We start from the raw sequence: 26,275 nt of genomic DNA, 5'->3' as shown, positions 1-26,275 counted from the left end.
TGTTCCAGCTTTCTTCATGAAGATGCTGAATGATGCAGGAGGGGTATATTTAAGAACACCACGAATTTCTGTTACCTGCCTATTAAATCCTCCCCTTCCTATTATAAATTTTTGATCTCAAAACCAGGAATGCATTTCCTACTTTTCAATTGCATTTATTTCAAATAGCACAGATGTTATAACCTCATTTTCTTCAAATGTTTCTCTACCGTAAAGGAAAAATTATCTTAAGAGGACTTATGTTTGTAAGGGAGACAGCGCAATGACAATGGTCAAGATCATAAAATTAAAGTACAAGGTGTGTATTTACTTTCTACATGACCAATCTAATTTACATGCCCTGTATCACCCCACATCTAGATGTAAATACCATAATTGCTGTTAAAAATCTATTCTGAGGCTCATCTACTGGTTGCTGCAACTTTTGGCATGTTTTAGGAAAACAGAAAACCAAAACAAAGCAAGAAATAACAGCTTTAGCATTACACTGAGAAAATTTCTACTGGAGAAAAAATAATATAATATAGATATAATAATATAATATAAATAATATATATAGATATATATAGATAGATAGATAGATAGATATACACAGATGTGTATAAGTGGGTGGGAAGGAAGCAAGAGGATAAGAGAGAGACACATTTTTATTAGACTGGCAAGGGGTCAAGCGAGGGCAATGATCATGCCCAAGTACTTTGCCATCCCAGATAGGGGAAATATGACAGTGGTCCTCTCTGAAAAATACTTTTCAAATGTGGGTTATGAACTAACTCCAAGATTAGGAAATGCAGTTCGGGGCAGGGGGAGAAACTTCAAGTAACAGATGCATTTATTCAAGAGTTGATTTTCTGGAAACAAACTCAGATTGCCAGAAAAAGTACACCACATATTTAGTCAGCTTCTGAACCTCAAATGACAATACAAGATCCTTTCAGTGTTAATGGATGTATCCCACTAATTTTCTTCTCCACAATCATAAGCTATTTCCAATAAAGAAATTATACACAGACTAAAAATTAATATAAACCTTTATTAACAGAGCAATGCTTTGCAAAAAATAAACCAAACCCCTGATATTCCAAGTAGGTATAGCACCATAAAGCAAACATCATGCATTTACCTTCCTTCCTCATGTACTGTTTTGTATTTATCTTAATGGTTAGAACACAAGAAAAAAAATCCCAAATTTTTTCATATCCCTTTTTCATTTCAACTTTATTCTGAACCACGTCCTTTGAATAACTATGACCACTAGATGGCAATGAAGACCCATAAGAAACAAGTTTTAACCCATTGATGAAGAGAAAACAAGCCACAATTACAGCGCTCTTTTTAAATTAGAACACAGAAAAAAAACTTGGAAAACTATGACTTACTGAACAAAGAAAGAAACTTTTGAAGCTGAGACGATTTTAAGTTTGGTTAAAACTACCAAACAAGAAAGAAGAGTCTGGACATTCACAATTTGAATGGGTTTTCTCTTATGCGTCAGCCTCTTACCCAGTACAGTTCAGACACAGACTAGTACAGTCTCCAGGCTTTTTACTTCATGTTTACAATCCCACGAATTCATGTATAGAAGAGATTAACTATAGATTTTCTATCCAATATAGTGTGAGTAAACCATGAGTATCCTCATATTTCTAATTTTCACAGAGGATTAAAGAAAGTGTCTTAGATATGTATAAAATAACTGCTGGAAACAGGTTCTCTCATTAATAAAACATTTCTGATGTAAATAGGAATGTAAATGTTTATGTGAGAGGCTGGCTTTCAGATAACTATAAAGAGGAAATGAGAAAAAGAAAATCACCTCCTCAAAATAAGTAAAGTAATTTAGGTAAAGTAATTTCCACTATTACTAATGGGAAATAAGGTAGGACAATGTTTGGTGGAACAAATGAAAATACTCTTCCTTCAACCTTTGGTTTACAGAGCCTATCTCTATTTTTCTTTAACCACAAAACTAAAGTAAGACTGAGTAGGAGGTAAAAATTCTTCTGAAGTATTAATCTGACCTATAGTAAAAAGAAAATTATGTCAGAGGGAAAGGCAGCTGTGTCTGGTTCTTATGAGCTTGTTCAGAATTTTCAGTACAAGTAGTAACGGTGGAAAATCATGTAGGATGTAATTTCCTCACTGGATTTATAACATACTCTCTTAATACCTTTTCTCTATGCCATGAGCAGACTGGCAATTCCTTGCTGAATAAGCAGCAAAACAACACAGGACATTCTTCCGTGAGGTAAATACCTAACAACTTGATCTAAAAAACACATGAGATCTGTTAGGGATCAATTCTGTGAGCTCTTTCATTACTAGAAGTATAACTACCAGGAATGCCTTTCCTGGACAAAACCTATTCCACACTTGTTAGAACTGCATGACGAGATGCAGATTCAGTGCTTCCTACTTGCTGATAAAAAGCACAGTGACTGAATCAGGGTAACTTTTCGGGATACCAGGTCTCTGCAAATACTTCTTGTATTTAACATACCCTGACATCATTTTGTTGTGGACTCCTAGTTTCTCAGAAGAGGCTCTCTGTGATGCTCCTCCTACGCATCTTCCAAGAATTTGTGATCAGTGTAATTAAAATGATGGGCAGTTTTAAATGAAGCTAACATTGGGACTGAAATCAACCAGGAAAGGTCAGAGGATCAATCTCCAAAAAGTAAAGGATGTCCCCATAGTGCCTTCTTACACTATAATTTCATGGGCTGCTCAAAAAGACCATAGTATTACCAACCTCATGTTAGACTCCAGGCTCAGTAACTCAGTATGGCAAACAGAAGCAAGCTGTTACTCATCTGTTCTGACAGATCTCTTCCATCAGACCAGCTGGAAACTGAACATTTTTCTATGGCAAGAAAACCAAGCTGAGATTTGCCTAAGGATGCACTCCCCTTTATTCCAAATGACTTGAAGGGAAGAACAAGATAATTTCTAGTGGCTTCTGAGTCTTGACTGCAACAACAGAAAAGTGGAATAGGTTGAGTCTTTGGCACCACCTGGAATATTGTTTTAAATCAGACAATCACCGAAGGAGAGAACAATATTCCTTCAGTCAATTCAGGCCAATCAACACAGAGAAAATACGGTACATCAAGTAGACAAGCTACCCTAACTGAACTTGCCAGGAAGCAAGGAGTACAAAGTAAAATAAAATCAGCTCATGTCATTGCAACCTAGTTCTGATGCACTCAATGCTCTTTTCAAACCACAGGCTTCTGGGCACAAAGGTTTGCCTTTTCAAATCACCCAAGTCTTCCCTGTTTTCATGTTACATAAGTCTTTGCCTTCAGGAGGATTTAGAAGTGTCTACCAGCTAGTTTTCTTTATGTTCAGGGTGACATTAGCAGTGAAGTTTTTCCTTTGTACCTGTTGGTCAATTCAGAGTTGGTCAAGGCAGGAGATGTGTTTGTCAATTACCCGCATTATTCTGAGCGTGAAACTACTCAACAGTCTTCTTTCCTTCTTAGGAGTTGAAAGAACTAACAACATCCACTAAAGAATTCAGTACAACAACAAACAAATGAAAATCATTAGGTGCCAGAGTGCTAAGGATGAAGTATTGAAGCCATGGGGTAAGCCCTGGAAAAGGCTATGCTCTCAATAACGAGCATTTACTAGAGAGCAGGCATGCTCAGTTTGGTGAAGGGAAGTATTTGAGCAGAAATTACAAGAGCTCCTTCACTAACAGCCATAAAACAAGACACAGCTAGACCATTCTTGGCTAATCAGTAGTGATAATGTTTAAACTCAGAACAGCATGTAATTCACAAATACCAATCTGGCTCACAGTCTTTGATGAACTATGTCTTGGAATCCAAAACACTTCAGCACTTTAAACTGTTGAATGTTCACACTGTTCAGACTCTGAAGAGAGAAGTCTCAGTGAATGGTAAATATGGAAAAAAACCAAGAAGCACAGGCCAAACAGCCACACTCATCAGGACTAAACATCACCTCAACCTCTACCAGCTGAATGCCTTTGAAAGATGACAGTCATCCAACAGGAAACATTAGGCAAAAAGTCTTAAATTCAACTAAACTCCATCACTGAGCTTCTGACCTCCTGGCTACTTTGTTAAACTAAACATCAACTTTGGGAAAAGCAAGGCTAATAAGAAGAGTCCACTCAAAAAAGAGAGAAGCCTCCTTTCATTATTGTTATTTATGGACAAGTATCAAGAACACTCTCAAATTAACCCAGAAAGTCTCCATCTGGGCGGCAACAATCTGGAATTGTGTTTCTGCGAGGCCTTTTTAAACCAGACCACGCTACGTGAGATCTGCACCGTCTGCAGTGAGTTTTCAAGAGATGATTTCACCATCTACTAAGCCTCATCAAAACACAGAAAGGTAGCTATTGTGCTAACCTTTTAATTATGCCACGCAAAGTTTATTAATGACAGAAATTTTCCATGACCTCTCAACAAACAAGGTTTAAAGACTGGAACAAAAGGTGGAAGTTTGTTTCAGGTTTTTTTTAGGTTCTATATTTATTTGAAAGACATGTGAAATTTAAGAAATAATTCCTTTTGTAACTTGAATTCCTAGTTACAAAGATAGCGCAATTTAACTTATTCTTCATAGATCAAAAATTAACCAGATTATATCCATGGTGTAATGAAGTCCCGTGGAAAACATGAAATTTCTCCATAAAAACAGGTATGAAATAGGTTTCTGTCTATAAAGCAGATGTATGCAAAACAACTCATTTCACAAATGGTATTTAATGTAAAAATGGTGAAAACTTGATTGACCAGTTGCATAAAGCAGCCTTAAACCTTTACTTATTTTGCTTATTCCAGCAATATGAAGCAGCAAAGGGCATGTTCTGCTATGAATAAAACAGAAGCCATTAAAAAAACTCAAAAAAAAAAAAAGAAAGAAGAGAGAAGCTCATTCATCATTCAGTTTCATTAAGTACCTTAGGGCACACATGGATCGAAGGATTTAATAACTGGCATTTTTCTTTACGCTGATAACAACAGGACATCATTACTGATGCTAACAGTCTGGGAACTAGCAGAACAATACCAGAGACAGTCTAAATGGTGCATTAAAACATAAGAAAACCTAAGGTATTTAAACTGAAAAATGAAATCTTGGGATGGATTCCAAACTTCCATTTCATACCCATACCAGAATGGCAATCATTTCACCAGCGTATTATTTTATAAAAAACATCCAACAATTTTCATTCCTAATTGCCTTTTGCAAAGCTCTGAAATTCTCTACACTCATTTGACATGCTTCCATTTTTAAAGAGGTGAATCTGAGGTACTGTTTCATGAACAAATGCAGCTGTTCTGATAGGCAACTGAACTGCACCTCACAAAATCTAAAGTGGTAAAAGAATGCTTAATCCCAAGTTAGCAATTGTTTCAAGCAGTGAGAAACCAATGACTAGTTTGCCGAACATTACCAGTACTTAGGTAATGTATGTGCCACAGTGACTTTAACAGCATCAAGTGAAGTATACACGTATATTCAAGGCAACAGAAATTTATGGCAAGGCTATGAAATGCACATAGGAGCTTTCAGAAACTGTTAGCAAATAACAATTTGAAGCTTTGCCCTGTATTCTTCAAAACACTTATGTAAGTTTTCCAAACAGTAATGGAACTTTTAATAATCAAAATTACATACTTTATCTTTTTCTTTTCTCCCTTCTTTTGATGCAATTTGTTCTCCAAAATAATGGTACACAGGACAGCTTTGCAAAATGTTCCTGCCCTCATGAACTGCTCTGGTCCCAAGAGAACAAATTGACTGAAGTTAGAGATACACTGTTTAGAAGCTCACTTTCTTATCTGCAGGCACACCCCTCATTTTTTTGGGAGTAATATGCTTAACTCATCTGCAGTGACGAGTTAACTGTGCAACTCTTGAATGACAACACAATCTGAGAAGATAACAGAGGTCCCTATACTGTCATGATAAATCTTCTTGGCTGTTGAGTTTGCTGCAAAGAGTTAAAGTTATCATTACTGCTAGTAAGGCCTTGCATTGCAACCCTTTTGTATTTAAGCGTGGCAGTGAGCAAGAGGGCTGTATAGTTATACAGCAGACACACAGCATACTTATCTGCTTCCATGCCCTTCCTCCTTTCTCTTTCACTGACTTCCCATTCATTTCTCATCAAGAATTTCAGAAAGATCTAAAAAGTACTTTGAGTAAACAATTCCATGGAGCTGCAGAACCTGGACACTGCCCAAAAGAAAGGACTTGAGACATTGGCTAACAGAAAGGATGACACATATTGAAAGAGAAGTACTCAGGCACAGAATACTGAAGAACAGTTGAAAATATAGTCTGCATCGCTGTGTTTTGCAGGCATCAAGAAGTGTGATTTAGATTGGTAGCAATGAACCAAGAACTCTGCAGGCTTAATTCTAATGTTCCTGTTTTCTAACACTTTCATACATAAATATGTTAAAATCTCAAACCTCAGAAAACTGTGAAAAACAATGATGTAACAGGACTTACACAACAGTGGCAAAAGAAAGCTGAAAACTTCAAAACACTGATGCACTGAATATGTGGGCTTTTGTGGTGAACAAATATTAATAATACAAAGTATCTGAAAACTAACCCAATACTGTGCTATTTATTTTAGTGAAACTTAAGGTAGAAAAGTATAATTTATACTTAAAGAAAATTCACATAGAGAAGCCTGCAGGAAATTCACCTTTGCCCAAAAAGCATTCATCCTCACATCTTCTTGTAGATTCTGTCCCTTAGAAAATTACTTATTATTGTAACTTGTACTGTATTGATTTTTACAAGAGAATGTTTATCGCAAATATGGTTATGATTGACCTGTCATTCTTTTTAAACCTATTACAGATCTGATTCAGAGAAGTATCTCACTGAGGCTAGCAATTTCCCTTTCACATTAATTTGAAATTACTCAGGAAAAAAAACTCCTCTACAAATAGTCACCATTAATCGCCTTGTTTACTCCAGACTTAAAATGGAAGGCTTAAAATTAGAGCCATTTTAGTTTAATGGAAGAACTTCACCCACAGATAGAGAACTTTTTGGCAGAAACAGGCATCACTACATTGAATGCCACAGGTTTGCAGCATTTGTTACATAATTAAATGATTTATGAGAACACATTTTGGGTTACATTTCTTCAGACTACAGCACAATCTGAGGAATTCTGCAGTGTACTACGCACCAGACTACACACTATAGTTTCCCTAGCTGGGAGCTGTAGAGGGAAGCCAGGAAAGAATAGAGACTTACCTTTTTTCATTTCCGTACGACTTCTGCGCAACTTTCGCATGGAGTATTAGCACTGTTTGATCACCTCGCTCCTTTAGATAATTTCGCATTGCTTCCCTAAAAATTAAAAGACAAAATAAGCTTTGAAAGTTCTTTTGGTTTTGTTTACAATCATAATAATCCAAAGACAGCTTTAGGATAAAAACCCCAAACACCTGAAATTCAAAAAAGACAACCATTAATAGCATCGAGATGAGTTTGTTTTGTTTTTTAAGACAATTACACAGCCAAACCAAGCAACTATCTTGCATGAAGCTAGCCGTAGGGGTCTGTGCTAGCAATGCCAATCACTACACCATGTTCAAACACCACGCACACTTTATTAATTCAATATTGCCCCCTTAACTAACTGCAATGTTTATGTAAAAGTTTTCTTTTGGTTGTGAAAATACTAAGAAAAAGTTAAATTCTTCAGCTTATTGTTTCATCTAGTTTTCTAGAGAAACCCTCTACTTCCTGCATACAATCAGGTAAAAAAAATAATTAGATTTTCTATCGTTCATCATCACTGTAATGACAGACATCATATAAAAGCTATAATTACCTCAAACACACCAACAGCAATTCCTTGAGAGAAGTAAGAGAACAATACACCCTATCATTCTTCTGTATAATAATCTAACTGTTCATTAAGCAGCATGCCAAATTCAACACCCTAGGGTTTAGCTGTGTCAGAGTGCTGACAGGAACAGTTTTAAGTCCCTGGAGGAGCTTTTGCAGGTTGAATACCCACCAATGCACTCATCTTCAAATTCATCAACCAGAGAAACAAATTATGAATTTAACATAAAGTTACATGAAGAGATGAAAAGCTGCAAAAGAGGGATTTTGACGGGTCTGGGGTTGGGTTTTTTGTGAACTGCACCCAACTGTTGAATTCCCTTTGGACAGATCTGGAAAACCAAACATTTCCAGTGAAAAAAATAGAAGATAAAAAGCAGTATTTTGTTGACAAGACCTTTTCCAAAAGAAATCCCCACATACGGTTTCATAGAGGAAAGCAAGTAGATTTGAGGCAGGGAGGGGCTGGACATCAACAACAACCCAGCTTTGCTAATGATGTGTCATAAATTCGTGCATTTGTCATGTCTGCATAAGACAGTGATCGGTGTGCTAGATTTTCTGTGTAAATAGCAGGATATAAGAGCAAAGATTTGAATTACTGTTTTAAATTTGGACTAACTTGATCTATCACATTTGACATTGGTAAAACTTCTGTTTATCTGTGAAAGCACAGATGGAAGAACTGTCTCAAAGCGCACAGACTTACTTTATTTACAACCATTGTTTAAGAATATATTTTAAACCACAAAACATAATTCACTGTGAAATGATTATACATTTCATTATGATACATATTAGCTCATTTAAGTGGTTTAAAAACTTCTGACAATCTGACATACTCTTTTATTAAGAGTCCTGTCATACTAAACTAAGAACACCTGTCATACTAAAAACTTTTGACTTGACTACCATTAAAAAACCACTCAAAACCAGCAACCCACACACAAAACCACTAGGTGCTATCTCATGTTTATTTAGCATTGTATGAGGAAGAAATTCTGCCTTTTCTCTGTAGTGACAGACCAGTAAAACTTGTACAATCCAAGCTCCTAGGAGAACTAGGAATGTTCTCCTTCAATCCCTCCCACTGATAAAGACAAGACATAACCATTGCAATTCTTACATGACTTTTTTCATTATTAAATCTTAAAACTCTCCACAAAGGTAGTACTATTATAGTTTACATCTAAAACAACTAGAACAGTACAAAGTAGTGTTGTTCCGTCGAAGCCTGCACAACAATGAATAGATTATTAGACAAACAGGACTGCCTTAACACAAAAAAGCACAATAATTTTCCAATAATGGAACTAAATGCCTTTAAGGATTTACAGATACATTTTTTAGCATTACAAAACCAAATCATACTCTTAAAAGTTTGTGTGACAGTTTTTCTGTTTCAGCATTTTTCTCTTCAAAGGAAAAAAGTTAGGTCGCTTGTTTCCAGCCTCTATCAGTATAGAAATGGTTTAAAAGCTACTGCTTTGAAGAATGGCTAGCAGTTCCCAGATGCCTATCCTGTACTCACAGGAAAGAGCACCTGGCACACTGAGTAGCTAAATCCTGTACATGAAATTTAGAGTCACTATAGTTAATAGAAAACTTAGTTAAAAGACCTTACACTGAATAGTCATTATTTTTGTTCTTTTTAAAATCTTAGAAGATAAATTCTTAGTGTCTTTAAATATCCCTGAAAATAGGTAGGCCAACAGGAAACAGCAATGTTTGTTCCATTATGTATAAGTCAGTATAGATCAATTTTGCATTAAAATGAAGTTAAACAATGACACAAGCTAACCTGAACCTTATCCAGAAACGCAATAAGACAGATATCCCAACACAAAATGTAAATGCTCCCCCCAACCCGTGCTTTACATGAGGCATCATAATTTCATTCAAAACAGAAGTAGGCCAGAGTTACAATGCATTTCCATGTCTTTATACAGCACTATTACCACACAAAACTACAAAAAAATTGCACATCTTTTGTACTTCAAGCAAACAGTGGATTTTAAACTCAGTAGCTACTTATAATTGGCACAGTTTGTGGCACAGAATAATAAACATTTGCATAGACTGTGTTACAACAGTTTGAAAAAATGGTGACTACTTAACAGTTTCTAGTATAAATACTTGCCAGGCAGACCAGGAACAAATCAGGCACAGTACTCCAGTCACTCTAAACACTTTTCAGAATGGATTGACTTGATGGTACTATTTGATGCTATCTCTGACTGTTTAGGTTTCACCAAAAATTGGTTAAGATCACTACTTGGCAGCACTGTGTTCATTTTACTGTTACCTGCTGCATGACAGCAGTAACGCAACAGCTGAATTTTGGCAGTAAAAAGTACTATTTTACATGACCTCACAAGACACTTTTACCCAAGAAAAGAAGTCCGGCTCATTCCTGGTGATTTAAAACTAAGCAGATTCACATCCGACTGAATAATCTACAGTAACTGATACATGAAGTCAATACCATTTCTAAAAAGGCATTCTGAGTATCATATTAAAACCAAGCCACTCCCTGTTCAAAATTTTGCTTCTGGCTGCTGATTGCATGCAATAACTGAAAAGCTTTGATATTTAAAATTCTAGGATTAGCAACCCACAATTTTTTAACTTGGAAATCCTTCTGAGAATTAAAAGGGTAACTTTAGAAAATTGTTAAAAACAGAATTTCTTTAATGCTTACCTGGTGAGCCGTTTTGGTTGAGGTCGCTCTCCAAATTTCCTGAAAAAAAAAAAAAGAGTTGCTAATTTAAAACATTAAGTGTTTAGTCATAGTTTTGCAGTGAAATACTATCCCAATTTTACAATTTTTGAAAATGTATCAGAATCTGGTGTCTTTTCTTTGCAATTTCCTAGATAGATTACTATCAAAATATTAACCACCTCCTTGCAACAGCTTTTCCCACACCACCAGGGGCTTTTTTAATTTGAAACAATAAATAACTTTCTTTGCTAAAGTCACATTTACTTTCTCTCTGAATCACTTTTGAAAAGTTCAGATATCACAAGTATGTAAATAAGCAGAATATCTTTGCCATAGCATTGACCAGAAGTGCCAACAAAGGCAGCTGTTATCAACATACAGAAATTAACAGACATATCTCTGAGTTGACAAATCACAGTGAATGCTTCCCATCAGGACAATTTCTCAGAAATCTGTTTTTCTGTAATGACTTCTTACAAAAAGGATGACAATGTATTTCATATGTGTCAGTACAGAATTATAAGAAAAATATCTCTTGTGGAATGTAGCCAAGTGTGATCCAGAAAAATCCTGCTATACACTTAACATTTTTTAGCCATAAAGTGTTTTGAGACAGCTGCATTTCTTTCAGTGCTTTAACACTGTTCCTGAGAGAGCGTACACTCTTTACACTAAGTTAAGACTTTCCACAAAAGTCTTTATTTACATAAGATACTGAATTTACACAGGACAGAAACATTTTCATTAACAAAAACATCTTCAGATTAAACCAAAATGTCAGGTAAAAGACCTGAAAAAAGGAAGGCTGTACCCCAGCAACATACATCTGCTCCACCTGGTAAGGAAATATAACCACAAGTTAAAATAAGGACAAAGAGGGAAGGGAAGAAAAGAAAAAAAAAAAAGCGGGCTTAGCTTAACACCTTTCCATCTAAAAATAAACTAAGACATAAGAGGCTGTGCTTCTGCTGCCAGTGTTCATAAGTATTTCTATGACTTTCCAAACTCTTTGATAAGTGGGCATATCTTTCTCTTTATGCTTCCTAGATAGTGAAAAATACCCGTTTCTAATACTGCCCTACAACAGTGTTGGAGGCTCCCTAGAACAGCGAGAACTTGATCATTACATGATGTGACAAGAAATTCCCCTGTTCATGCAGTGGATCTGTCCTGAACTCTACAGCAACTGGTGGTGGAATGATTTGATACATTCCAATTTCATTTGAGTAATTCTAGAAATGTACAAAGTAAAAATACATAGCTATTGCCATTTATATAGTTGAACAGAATAGCACTCTCCTCAAAAGATGGTGATGAGAATATTCAGCAAATTTTGAAGTTATTTTTTCAAGATTTGAGAAATTAATCTCCTAAAAAGTACTGGTAGTTCACTCTACATACAGGAATTGAATAAAAAAGATGAAGCCAAATTATTTTTTTCAGTTTAAACAGTGAAATTAAAATTTATTTTTCCAACCAGACAGAAGTTCCTTTCACATTTTACTTTGTTGTTAGTATACTGTTCACTTGTTTGACTTTTTTAAATTTAAATGAAACAATGAATCTAAAATTCTTGCTGCAAATTTGTTTTTATGTTTTTTAAATTCTGAGGTCTATTGGACACGTACTTCATTTATATTTTTCTCTGTGGTATGTATCACTGCATTGTCATTTGTAATGCAGAAAGGTAACTAATAAACCCAAACAGCTTTGCAGTTTGGCAGCAGGAAAGTTATATCCCAAAGCGTTTCTGCTTCTACCACTTATCTTTTCAGGATCTGCCTAGCTTAATCTCCCGAGCATATCGTGTGTCTCTGATTCTCCCTGGATAACAGTGTGAGTAGGTGTGTGTATCCCACCTCCCCGGTACTATCTATGTAGTTACTGTTCTCCCCTGAAGACCTAGGATCATTATATCTGGCAGGGGATTCACCTCTCTGTGACTCACTGACTAGACAACAGATTACCTTTAAGCAATACTCTCCAGACAAACAACAACCCTATAGATTAGCTGCCTGATTTTGAGTAGAACTAGTTTTTGTTTCAATCCCCTCTGCACATTTTAATTCACCATGAAAAAAATTAAGAAGTGCCTAATTTGGAGCAAAGGAGGCATTACGCACACCACACTTGCTTGTACTGTGGCCAACAGACCTAATCCAAGATGAAGACACTAGTACATCAGAAACTGCATTAACACAAAAACCCCCTCCCAGACAAAATCTTACACTACCCTAAGGCAACATCTACCCATGCAGAGCTCTTGAGAGCAGCAGATACATTCCCCTTGCATATACACTTACTGCTGCCTAAAGAGAGCTTTATTAGCAAGGCATCTATACAAAACAGTTGCAATTACTTAAAGAAAAAAAAACCATCTTTTTCTTTAGTCAAAGCCTGAATATACAGCACAGGAAAAAGTACCAAAATCCCCATTCTTCAGAGGCAGAGCTAAAGCACTGAGTCATTCTGGAGATGCACAGGGTAAACTCTGATCATCTGATGCTCAGTGCAGTACCTGTATAAAACACATGCCAGCTTTCTCTAGCCTCCTCCATCCAAAATAAAGTTAATTATGGCACTGTAATAAACTTGTGAACACACATAAATGTAGCCTTAGCAACACAAACCTTCCAAAGAGATGATGCAAACTAAATTTGGTAAATCTTTTATTATTCTTTCAATATACATTAGAGGGAGAGGTAGAACAGGAAGAAATTACATATTCATATTTACTTACTTTAAGTCCAATTTTTTACTGTCTCTAAATTAAATTCAGCTACTTTTTCCTCAATAATATCATCTTGATGGATGACTGACAGTGATGCACCCTAGCCTGAGTGTCAATGAAAAGCACTTTCCTGTGCCACCTCAAAATCACTTCAAAGATCCCATAAACGTTCTTCAGAACTAAGAACTCTAAGACTTACCTACACATCACTCAGATTAGGAGACATTTTCACAGGGATAACGATATTTTAGGAAAAATTAATGTGAATTGTACAGGAATGCTATAAATAAAATTATTTAAATAAGTGACCAATATGTGCATGAACAAGGTTGATGGACATTGCATTCTTACACACCCAGTAAAAAACCTCCCTAGCTCAATAGCAACAGTCAAAGAAGTTAGAATTCAAGGATGATTAAGAATGGAATAGGAAACACAAACATTACCATGTCATAGCATTATTCTGCCACACACCCACAATTCTGAAAACTGCCTGGAGTTCACTGAAAATGTAGGGGAAAAAAGTTATCTCAGAGTAATAAAAGATAACACAAAAGTCAATATGGATGCTCAATAGTTTTCATATGCAATTGGCTAAAACTGTTCAGCCTTTAGTGAGAGTGAGAGTATGAGAGAAGAGTGGCAAACAGATGCAGAGACCTAATAAAAAATAGACTAAATGTGAAAAGGAGATGGTTATTCTCTCTCTCACAAACACAGGAATTAAGAAATATATCTAATATCTGAAAACTTCATTTAAAAAAAAAATAATTCCTTGCTCTACAAACACTGTTATAACTAAGTTGTGAAACATATTGCTAGAGGATATTGTGGAGGCTGAAAGCACAAATGGACTCAAAAGATTAAACAAAAATCTGGTACAGAACTCCATCAGCTTCTATAACTCACAGTGACCTATTTTTTACAACCTTGTTCTCAGGAAAACCTAAACCATGTTCTACCAGCAGCAAAGAAGTAACCAGGAGGAAAAAACCCAGTCCACATTTAACCTGTCTTTCATATTCTTTCCTTAATTGTCCATTACTGATCATTAGCAGGCACAGTCCGGTATATACACTCCTATGAACCAGATATATGCCACAACAGCAATTGCATTCAGGATGCCAGATTTTCAGTCACATTGCAAAACTCAAGATATACAAACAATACATGAAAATTAAAAAACAAAAACAAAAAACAAAAACCAAACCAAACCAAATAAGCATCACATTATTTCATGTAATGGTTCATCTGGTTTACTCTTTCCATGTGCTTGCAACTTGATGTAGATACTTGTATTGAAAACACAACCTGAAGTACAAAAACTATCAGTAACTACCATGTAGAAGAAAAGACTAGAGGCTTTTTAATTTTTCTGATGTTATGACAGCTCATATTAAAGCACAAGAAACACATTATCATTGGTTTTGTACTAAATGACAGACATTGTACAAGCTATGATTGCTGTTATTTCAAATTTTCATATTTAACTGGCATGTTGAAAAATGAGCCAGTTCAGACATTTCAAGGTTACCTGTCGGAGATGACAGACTGCAACATTTTTCTTGCAGGTTTTCCCTGGATTTCACCGTTCTGAAATTCCTTTTTATATTCAGTATTTCTATTCCTCCTCTTTGTTTATATCTTGAAAATATGCAGATTGATGGATAACAAATATAGACAGGAGAGGAAACTAAAAATTGTATCATAATTGTATTTCTACAGTGGTTATTAAACAAGCTAAATATATATAATTTGAAACCCTAATTATAAGTTACGTATCATTATATCTGAATGCTCACCAAGTTCATTGCCTTTCCTTTGTTTTTTATTTTACTATTCAAGACTAAGCGCTGTTTCAGGTGTACTGTATTGTCATTCTGAACATACAGTCAAGTTGCTGTTTCAATTCACAAAACTAATTCAGTGCAAACTCTATTTTATTAGTATCTCCCTAACACACTGCACTGCAAACATGAGCGTGAGCATTAGTCACACCATAATCACTTGCTGTTGCAGTAAGTTACACTTGTTCTAGTAATTCTTTTTTCAGTCCTGTATATTCTCCAACCACTAGTTTGTATTCTATTATTTCATGTATTTTATTTCTCTTCTGATGCTAAATTAATTTCACTTCCACATTTTGCACTGAGGGCATAACTTTTCTCCCACATCATGTCTCAAATCATTCCTCTTTTCAAGTCCATCCTTTTCATTTGGCAAGTCCTAGTTTGTCATTCAAACTTTTATTCAAACTTCTTTTCCCCATTTACAGAACAGGAAGTGAACTTACTCTTTTTCTTTTCTACCTCTTTACTGCCCTTCAAGTAACAATGGAAATGAACAAGTGTACTAACATTAATCTTACAAGTACACTAACTAGTTTTGCTCAAACTTTTAATATTCTCAGGTTAGGTAAAAACACGACACAACATATAGGGTAAGTTTCAAATGTTTTCAGAAAATACCACAGTGCCAAATCCTATTTGGAATTCCTAGCTCAGATAATACGTACTATACTATAGTTTTCTATGGCTGCAGGAGTATGAATTTCCACTGTTTCCAGCATCTACAAAGGAGCACAAAGACAAAGGAAATCTAACAGTTATTATATGCCTCTACTAAAAGTACCAATTTTTTTTCTGTCATACAGTCTTACTTTCTGGAGATAACTGTTTTGGATGAGGTGGCGCTTTTTTTCCCAATGGTTCTATGTGCCAAGTCAACTTTGGAAGGAAAATAGGTAAATTAAAATTAAACAAGACAGTTTGCCATTTGCAAGAACAAAATTATATTTAAAAAAAAAATAATAATAAAAAAAAAAATCACATGCTGTCCCATCCTCAACTTTGACTGAAAATTTGTGGTCACTAAACTGCTCTAGCATCCTCCTGCCTGGAATATGAACTTCAAATTTTTCCGGTATTGGCCTTCAGCCAAGAACATCCTTTTTACAGTCCCTGAGAAAGTCCATTCACCTTTATTTACCGAGCACAGAAGCCTTAAAAAAATATTTCCACAACATTCAAATAGAGGCAAACTTTAGCAATTTGCCTTAAGAATTCTAATTTCACTTGGCCTATAGACTGACACAATTTTTGGCATCTAGTAGGAAAAGTACGGATCTTTCTGTAAATAAAGCTTTCCAGAAAGGCAAAAAACAAAAGGGAGTTGACAAATTTTAATACAGTAGGAATAACAGCTGACCACAAAGCAAGCATGTTGGAGAAGCCAACGTGGGGGGGAATAGCAGGAAGGAATGGGAAGACATGAAGGCAAACTAAGACTTGCTTAGTGAAAATAATGGGCCTGAGAACATTATGGGAGATGAGGCATCAGAAAAGCTTATGGCAAGGCAAAACAATCAGATTTAACTCCAGAACTTACAAAGACTAGTAAAAACACACTACAGTTACCATTTTCTCTGTCAACTTTTTCTGACAGAAGTTTTCATGGTGTCTTAAAAATTTCACATTGAAAATAAGAGCAAAATACTTGCATTACCCTGAAGAATCCTAAAACACAGCAGATATTCATGTGTTGAGCTGTCTATTTTCTTTTTGCCTGACACAAGCATAGAAAGATCATGGGTGTTGGGGTCTAAGCCCGGTAGGAAGCTAAGCACCACATAGCTGCTTACTGCCCTAACCCTGCCATCACAATGAAGAGAAAAGCACGAGTAAAAAGCAAGAAAACTTGTAGATTGCAATAAAAATTGTTTAACAAACAAAGGAAAAGTGGAAGAAAGATAAACAAAACAAGCCAATCACTCACCACCTCCCACATGTAGACCGATGCTTAGCCAGTTCCCAAGCAAAAGCTGGGTAACCTCTCTAACCCCGTCTCCTCTCCATTTTATTGCTGAGCATGACATTGTATGGTATGGAATCTCTCTTTGGTTAGTTCGGGTCATCTGCCTGATTGTGCCCCCTCCCAACGTCTTGTACACTCCACAATCACTGGTGGGGGACAGACATGGGACAAAGTGAGAAACAGAGAAGGTCTTGACGCTGTGCAAACACTGTTCAGCAAGAGCTAAAACATTAGCATGTTATCAACACTATTTTGGTCACAAAGAACAGAGCAAGCACCATAACAGCTGCTATGAAGAAAATTAACTCCATCCCAGCCAGACCCAGAGAAAACTAAAGAATGAATGCTTTTTACTTGGGAAAGAAGTGCCAGATTTTGAAAAGGCAGAGTGCCCATTCATTGGAAAAGTTTCACTCCCAAATGTCCAACTGTCAAATCATTTCCAACTGGACCTACACACTTGTTGGTGCTTTTGACTGATCTAGCAAGGGCCTAATAATTTTCCTGCAGAGCAAAACCAATTCTTTATTAGTCCAGTTATATGATAGCACATATCACAGTATTTGCTGCAGAACATGTTGGAGGAACTCTTTAATAAGCTACAACAGATGACTGTAATACCTCAGTATGGATTCTGAAAACAATCCCCAGACAAGCACTCAGAAGGCAACTTCCCTGGAAGGAAGTCTTGTAACTGCAAGTGTAACTTGTAAGTGCAATCGTTCCAGCTCCTTCTCCTGAAGCACAAACCTCTCAATGTTGTCATAAATAAGATATGGCTATCACTAATCCAGGGCAGTATAAGACCCAGAGACTGAGCACTTGCCCTAAACAAAGCTGTCAAATAAATGGGTTTTGAGACAAATACAGTGTGCTTTGCATAGGCTTACTAGGGGGTAGAGATGATTAAGAATACTAAATTAAATATAGTGACTAAAGAAAGTTTTTACTTCCTCAGAGGAGGTCCAAGAGAAACAATGCTTGAAACAGGAGTCTAATGAAAAGAATTTAAGATTTTTAATCTCTAGAGAAGTTTCAGAATATACTAGGCAATTCAGAAAGAAAGAACATAAGAAATTCCAACCTCTGCTCTCCAACAATACAAAGTGACAATGAAGTTTGGTGAGAGGCTGAAGTTAAGTTCCAATATTTCTCATATCTACCAAAAGGCTGGTATCCCAAAAGCTACTTAAGTGTGACAGGATTGAGGAGGACAAAATACTGCTATTTCAACTACTATAGGTATATTGTAGTTAGGAGTGTAGCAAAAGAAACCTCTGTGCTTTGCTTAATCCCAGTTCTAAAAACACAGTCAGCTGTCACATACAACCTTCTAGAACTCTTACACAGCCATGAAACTTGTGAAAGAATGTGAAGAGTTTGGGGTTGGACAGTGAGACAAAAGCCTTTTAAAGAAAGAAATTAAAATAAGACAAGTCATTCACAGGTATTTTTTATCATTCTCCCTCAACTTTAAAACAACCGCTACATATCTGGGAAGCTAGAAAGTCTTTCAAATGTATGTTCAACCTTTAGCACAAAACAACCCTCATCATAACAGGGCCTATTGCTTCTACCACAAGAAACAAAAATACTTTTCAAAGAATTCATTTCAAGTTGCTATGTGATCAGTTATCACAAACCCTATTAAATGTGGTGTACTACAAGCTCACCAGTATGTGACCTCACTAGGTTTACTTGGCCTACTGAGGTTATCTAAGATCTAGGAAAGTGAAAAACTAGGTTTTCTAGTTTTACATTTAAAGTTTGAGGATTAATATAAAAGTATTCCTTTTCAGCTGTTGACAGAGACATCATCTGAGAAAAGCTGAAAGATATGGATTCAAGTAGCATGCTGGGACCCTACTTTCTCTCTTTCTTTTAATCCTCTATCCTATGCCCATTTCCAACTTCACTTTGCTTACCACAGACAAATTAGTGACGAACTGAAGAAGCACTGAGGAAAGTTTATATTCGTGGACTTTAAACATGCTTAAAATTATCAAAGCCAACATATATAAAACAGTGCCCATATACAGGACACACTGAATAGTTCTCAGGAGCTATCCCTTAATCTTCCAATTGTTAAAAACATTTCATACAGGTTAAGCAGTACACTGCAACCTACATGGTAAGACTCAGCTACTCCACATCACCCTTGTTTTGTTTTTGCAGATTTCCACATTTAGAATAACATGTTACATCAACAGTAAAAGCAAAGCAGCAGATGTACATTTTAAAACATAGGAATTTTCTGTTAATCTATTTTCCTGTGCACAGATTTCTGTGAAGACAAGATGCAAATACTGAAAATATTTCTGTGCATTCACCTACACAACCATATTCTCTTACAAACATTTTAGAACACAGCTCCCAAGGGAAAAGATCATCTATCACTAGGAAACATTATCCCATCTGGTGGTTTCACAGACACAAAGAGAATTCCTACGTATTAAAAAATGGCCATTTATGATCCCACATGAGCTGGCATAAAAAAAAGACCACAAAATTTCATACAGTGGTTTCTGCTATAATTGGTCTATGAAATACACATTAAATGTAGCTGTTGATTCACATCACTTTTAATATTTGTTTGCTTTTGGAGATAACTGATGCATTTGATTTCTATAAGTGCACCTTATTCCACACTGATATCCTTTATTTTTTAAATGAAGCTGAAAGTAGGGCACTGTTATGATTTGCCAATGGTAAAAATGCACAGCTCAAAAAAGTGATGTTCTACAGGTTTAACACATGATTAAAAAACCAAAACAGCTAAAGGATACAATTTCTAAGAGATTAATACAAAAGATGTAACTGAATTCATAGATCCAGTTATAAGATGGAAGTAAACACAAGCAATTAATGTTACTTATGCTCAAATAGAACATTTCACATTTATCTTTTCCACGTATGAGGATACTGAATAAATGAACCATATAAATGGCTAAAACAAAGATCTTCAGAAGGAAAATTTTACCTTCTCCAAAACAAAAATGAGTTCAATATCCACAGGTCTGATCATTAAGGGAAATAGAGACAGTTGTACTACCAGTAACAAATACCACACTGAAAATACAAACTAAAAGGAAAGAATTAAAATAAACAAGCTTATATTATCAAAAGAAAGGACAGGTGATGAAGTAATTCTTCTCTCAGCCACTCTATACTCCATAGCCTACGATTCCACACAACCTTAATTCTTCATAAAGTTCTGAGCAGACTTAACTTTTCTCAGGCTACAGCCCTCCATGTCCCACACATTTTTTCTTTGCCTTCCACGGATCTTTATAATTTGTTGTAACTTAATGCCATACAGCCTAATATGACCCAACCTACACAGTGAGAGTCCCTAACTACTGTGACTTTATCTGCGTAGCATCTTAGAGAAAGGAGTTTTTAAATCCGTAGACTACTCATACCCTAAACATTTTAAGGTCTACTATTTCCTTTCGCTTAGCAGAACCACAGAAGCTGTTGCTGTGCTACTTCCCCAATAAAAATAGTGCTGTGGCTGTTATTTAGTTCCAGGAAAGGTGCAGAAGACACTGAAGATTATGTAGATCCATTACTTTGCAGTGATATATCTGTCTTAAGAGCGTTGGGATTTTTTGCTATGAACATAGTTGGATTTATGTAATATGACATATGTAACTAAACACACAGATAAATGATGCATTTCAGAGGCTTTTATTCTTTCTATAATATCACACACCTGAGGTACGGAAGGAAACTGCTGAAGAAATGACACCTACCTCCCCTGTTGTTCCCTCCAGGTGCAACAGTGTTCGTAAGTGCGATCCTCTAGAGCTGATGAAGTCAGCAAAATGACAGTTTCCAGATCACCCATCACACCGCAGGCTGGTTCATCGTTCAGGATGAACACATGCACTAACGGAGTCACATGCAGTCATCAACTCACTCTCACTTTTGCCTGCCAGCAGCACTTAGGCCCTGATTCTCATTAGGGTGTCTACTGTAATAAATTCTGCTATAAAGACTTTGCCCTGAAGATTAGGAGATGAACTAAAAGCTAACCCATTTTTAAAAATACAGTTTTCATACCTACACATAATGTACAAAGAGCCAACCTCAGCCAATCTGCTTTGAAATACTACTGACCCAAGGTACCCTCTCTTTCTTGTCCATCCTACAAAAGGAGATAAAATTAACTAAAACCTCACCAATCGAGAATATCTAAGGGACACGAACAATGCTAGCATTTCTCCTACTCCTGAAGTCCTCTTCTCCTCTGTAAAGAGCAAACGATGGGTGGTCCAACTGCACTGTGGCTCTTTGGAAGCAGGGGGCACAGCAGCCCCTGAAATCACAAAACCAGAAAGTTTTTGATCGATACACAAAACATTCCCTCTCTTCAAGAAAACAAAAATAAAAAAAAAAAAAAAAAAAGACCCACCTGCTCCAGGGTGAATGCCACCAACCATGCACTATCACATCTTTGTACTGCATGATCCTGTACTGCTCCGGCCTATACTTAAAGAATTTAAGTCCTCCAGCACAGGGAACATGTTACGTGTTTGAAACAAGTCTTCAACTGTACAGCACTACATACACTTTTGGCACTATATCAAATAATACTGACATAAATACAATAGAAAAAGCTCTGCTTCATTTAGTCACGCCCTCTCACTGGAAGTCACTGGTTCAATTAGAAACTCCCTCTCCCTTTTCTGACCTGCTTTCATCCTCCCACACTGCTTTCATTATTGTCCTCTCTCTTTTCCAATCCCCATAAAAAGAAAATCACAGAACCACAACTGCAATTTAAATACAGCCTGCACCGTATCAGTAAATAGGCTCACTTTTAAACAACGTACAGAAAGTAAACAAACTCATTTCTTTATAGTAGTCTACCTACATTTGGAAAAAACCCTTCATCCAGTAGATCACTATACTCGTACATGACTCGAAAAATCAAAGGTCTAGTCCAAAAAGAACTCGCACAATTCTGCCACACTAAGTGAGACAAGAAAGTCAGTAATGACAGTTTATTTAAGAACAAGAAAGTGCCTAAACATGTATCTGGAAAATGTGTTTTCCCTGCTTTTGCTTTTTGCTGTAGGTACCTGCTGCAACAAGCAACAGTAGCCCAAAGATCTCAAGTATACTAAAGTACTTAAATGTTATCAACATAAAGGATGCCATTAAAATGTTGGAATGGTACAGAATGCGAGAAACATCATCAAAAATTATTCCATTTATTCAGATTCCTTTATATTCACATGCTATTAATTCTGATTGACTCCCTAATAACGTTGGCTCAAATGTTCAGTGGAAACTGCGTATTTGCACACACTTACCTTAGCAACTGAAAGAGTTATCAACTTGAAAAATCAGCATGCCAACAGAATCTCAGTCCTAAAACACAATATAATTTGGCTCAGCTATTATAACTGCATAGGGAATGTGCAATATAAGGCTCGTTAGTTTTATCTTCATCCACTGAGATCACAAAAGAGTGACTGTTAGGAAAAAGGAAAACAACTGCATGTAGTTCACAAAACTGGCTACTGAAATAATGGTAAACTGCAAATACATAAAAACAGTCTGAAGCATGCTTCCACATGTAATGTCCCACATTCACAGCTTTCAGTGACAACTGATTTGCTCAGTGTACCGTTATTAGGATTCTTCTTGTCCATCTAGCACAGTAAATTTTCCCCTGTATCTCACCTTGCACATCACCTGTGAACAGATATTTCACAAGTGAACTTGACTTTTATTTCCTAAGAAAGCAATTCTAAGTCCCCTACTAAACCATAATTTAAGTACCAGTGAGCCTTTAAAAAACAAGCAGCTACCTTTTCTTTTAAGAAATTAAATTTCTAAATAAGGTAAGAACAGACCTATTGAGTAATAAAGCTGTGCTTTTTACAGTTACCATCTGCCCATAATTGCAAATAAGATTGTCTGAAGAAGAAATTTTTTAGATCCATGAGAAATCAGCTTTAACAAACTTACTGACTGTTACCTCTATTGCCTGATTACTTGACAAAAGTCACAAATTAGACACAAGATGAGACTTTTTAGACCACTTTCCTGCCAATATAGGAACCCTCCAATATACTATAGTACCTGAGGATTTGCTGAACCTTGCTTTCAATGACTGAATATCTGCAGTGTTCAGAGAACAGTCTCCCCTCTTTAAATACACCCTCCATCCTTAACTGGAAGATAAGCATTCATCTCCTGTGCAGAAGGCATCTTAAAAAGAAGTGAATATAAAAACTTCACAAAAACTTCAGGTTCATGGTTTTCTTTGAATTGCCACCGTTCACTGTAATGCCAAAAATACATAATAAAAGCAGAAACTGTGAATGATTTTGCAAGGAAGTGGTAAAGAACCATACTGAACTTACAATAGAGGAAGATTCTCAAAAAGACAGCCTAACCTCACTAACCATAAAGGCAAATATGTATTTCTTTTGAACACCTCATAAAGAGATAACAGGTTCTTGACAGGGATAGTCATTGGTCAGCTCAAAATTTCTAACCACTGGTCTATTAAAATAATCAGTCTTCCATGTGCTTTTCCTTACTCTATACCCACATAAACAAAGGAGCTTCAATACTACAGCAACTGCTTCCTATCAGCAGAAAAACAAGGAGAACATACTAATCTGTCTCTAAGGGGCTTACTGTCCTGCTCCAAGGACCTTCAGAGGGAGCCAACTCAGCCCATCAATCTGTCACACCACTAATACACTGGGAAGCCGGAGGCAGAGGGAAACCAGTGGTTTTGGTTGCACGAAGCTGCTCGGTTACCTCAGCAAATTCAACTTTAACAGAAGCCCAAAGAGATTACACAGAAGGAGCAGCTAAGCTTGTCTTCTCTTACATTCTAGCAAGCCTGTAACTCTCATGGGAAAGAAAATAAAACACAAAAGAATTCTGCAAGGAAAATGACTCGCAAAAAAACAAGTCTTAAGCATAATTAAGAGATCTTACCAGCAGTCAAAGTTTAGCTTAGGTTAGTTATAAGACTGTCACCTCAAACGCAGTCAGAACTTAATGCAAAATGACAGCTAAGTATACTAACATCTCTAAGGTTTAAGCAGACCAACTCTGACAAGTCTTGCTGTGACAGTTTAAGTCACCACTGCCTCAAATGCCTTTCCCACCTCTCTGCTAGGTCAGGGTTAGCAAACACGTCTGTGTCACAGCCACTACAGTTCGCAGTTGGACTGTGGCTTCACAGGCAGCTGAGCTGATTTGTCACCACCAAACACAAGTCTTGCCTGCCAGCTTCCCCCTGGTTACGCTGACCTACCCTTACACGCCAAACTCCAGCACTTGTCAGCCCTTTCCACAGATAGATTCAAATCAGTAACCCAGAACAAAAACTGTCTTTTGGGGGAGGAGGAGGATGAAAGGAGGGAACATGAATTTTATTGATTCAGTCAGGAACCCACTGAGTGCCAGTACCACCACAATGCAATCAACAGAACACTCAGAGGAGTGGCAAATAAAATTCATCTCTTCGGTAGATTAAAATGATGACACAAAACCAGTGAATAGATATACTTTTTAACAAAGCTGTATGTGGCACCAACCTGTTTTACAAAATGACAGGGTTTCCTAGATTTCAGATGTTTTCTTATTGCATCACCCAGGAATTATGTGGTTACACTAACATTAACTGGGCGCAGTTGCAAAATGAGCTGTCAGTATTCTAGAATTAATCAATCTCAAGTATATTGTTTCGTAATTAAGTTTATGAATACATCATCCCATGAATATAAAAACAGCAGCAATGAGCACACATCCCAGAAAAGAGGGAGAATTAGAAGGCTTTTTCAACTTTCTAGGACAGCTAAATCATTCGGAGGCCATTTTTCACCGTCAATCTTTTTCATTGTTATTGTGCTAAAGGTCTCCAACTGGGAAGAATTTTATATAAGCAAATTATTCTTAAACCTTTAAGATCACATAACTAGACAGCAAAATTAGGTGATATTCCCTCTGCAGTTTACAAACCTGTGTTTTTATAAAAACAGAAATGTTTTAGAAGATTTAAAAGCTTTGGATTTTTTGTTGTTGAATTGATTTACAGGTAAATTATTTCTATGTTTCCAAGAGATTAATTTATACTTCAGCTACAGCCCCTGCAATAATTACCAGAGCATTCCCACATAGGAAAGACACAGAAATTCAGATTTCCATTTAACAAATACTTGACTAGTGAAAGAGAAAGAAGAAAAAAGGGTATGTATAACAAGTATATTTCTGTTTAAATGATATAAGCTAAAAGTTCCTTTCAATTACTGCTATTTTTAATTGCAAAACTCAGATATTTAGAAACAAATTGCTAGAGAAATATAACCTCTACAATGTCAATCATCAAATACGATAATAATTCTAATAACTGTTGTGGTAAATGAGTCAATGATCCCTGAACAAGATAATTAAACGGACACTCCAAAAATACACTTTTACCCCTCCTTATCACAGTATATTTACAACAACCATATGAAAAGATTAGATTAGATGTCTGGGATGTCAGCAGGCTAACACCTTATCATCCTTTCTTCTGGTATTATAATATTAGAATTCTCTTACATAGTTACACAGGTTCTTATTGTGCCCAAATAGCTTTTATGGGCCATTTTTCATAAGAAAAAAATAGTATCTGCAGAGCACGAACGCAAAGCAGTTATTATTGTCCATTTTTTTTAAATGGAAATTGTGTGAATCATACTTAATTCAAGTAGGCTTGCTTTTCAGGTTTGTCAAGTTTAAACTCCACACAGATGCAAATTACTGGCAAAACTTCTCCCTGCATCTTAATGAGGTACACTATAAACTATGAAGCCAACTTGAAAACAAGAATGTTTCTGAGACAAATTTTACTTGATGTAGGTATTCTAAGTGTTTAAGGAACTAGTATTTTAAAAGAAAGTTTTACCCAACAGCACTTAACTTCTGCACGACATTGAACCTGTGACTGCTACAACACTAGTTTCCCAGAATAACGCCTGTGCTGGCACAATTTTTTTGTGTAAGGATTTTACTGCACGATAAGCGTGCCTAAGCAGTGTTACGAAGACTCCCAACTGCTGATCTCCGAACCCAACCTCTTTTCAAAACATTGTCTCATCCTTTCAAGTACATTCAGGCCAGAA

The 26,275-nt window shown here is 36.3% G+C and overlaps 1 protein-coding gene across 7 annotated transcripts in view; it reads right to left on the bottom strand.

The window, feature by feature from the left end:
• RBPJ (recombination signal binding protein for immunoglobulin kappa J region) overlaps nt 1-26,275 on the bottom strand; it is a 64,483-nt gene that overhangs the window by 20,130 nt on the left and 18,078 nt on the right. For 2 of the 7 annotated variants that reach the window (XM_075024130.1, XM_075024093.1), the window contains exons 2-3: nt 10,568-10,606; nt 7,267-7,362 (exon numbers count right to left, since the gene is read on the bottom strand). In XM_075024130.1, the coding sequence (XP_074880231.1) occupies nt 7,267-7,362; nt 10,568-10,606 (135 nt within the window). Of the gene's footprint in view, nt 1-7,266; nt 7,363-10,567; nt 10,607-11,378; nt 13,670-13,765; nt 13,818-17,093; nt 17,242-20,887; nt 22,344-26,275 lie in introns of those variants that run through there. The other 5 variants (XM_075024103.1, XM_075024150.1, XM_075024139.1 and 2 more) reach the window with 5 other exon arrangements.

This window comes from Buteo buteo, chromosome 1, assembly GCF_964188355.1.
Source record: "Buteo buteo chromosome 1, bButBut1.hap1.1, whole genome shotgun sequence".
NCBI lineage: Eukaryota > Metazoa > Chordata > Aves > Accipitriformes > Accipitridae > Buteo > Buteo buteo.
This window is presented reverse-complemented; position numbering and strand designations above follow the sequence as displayed.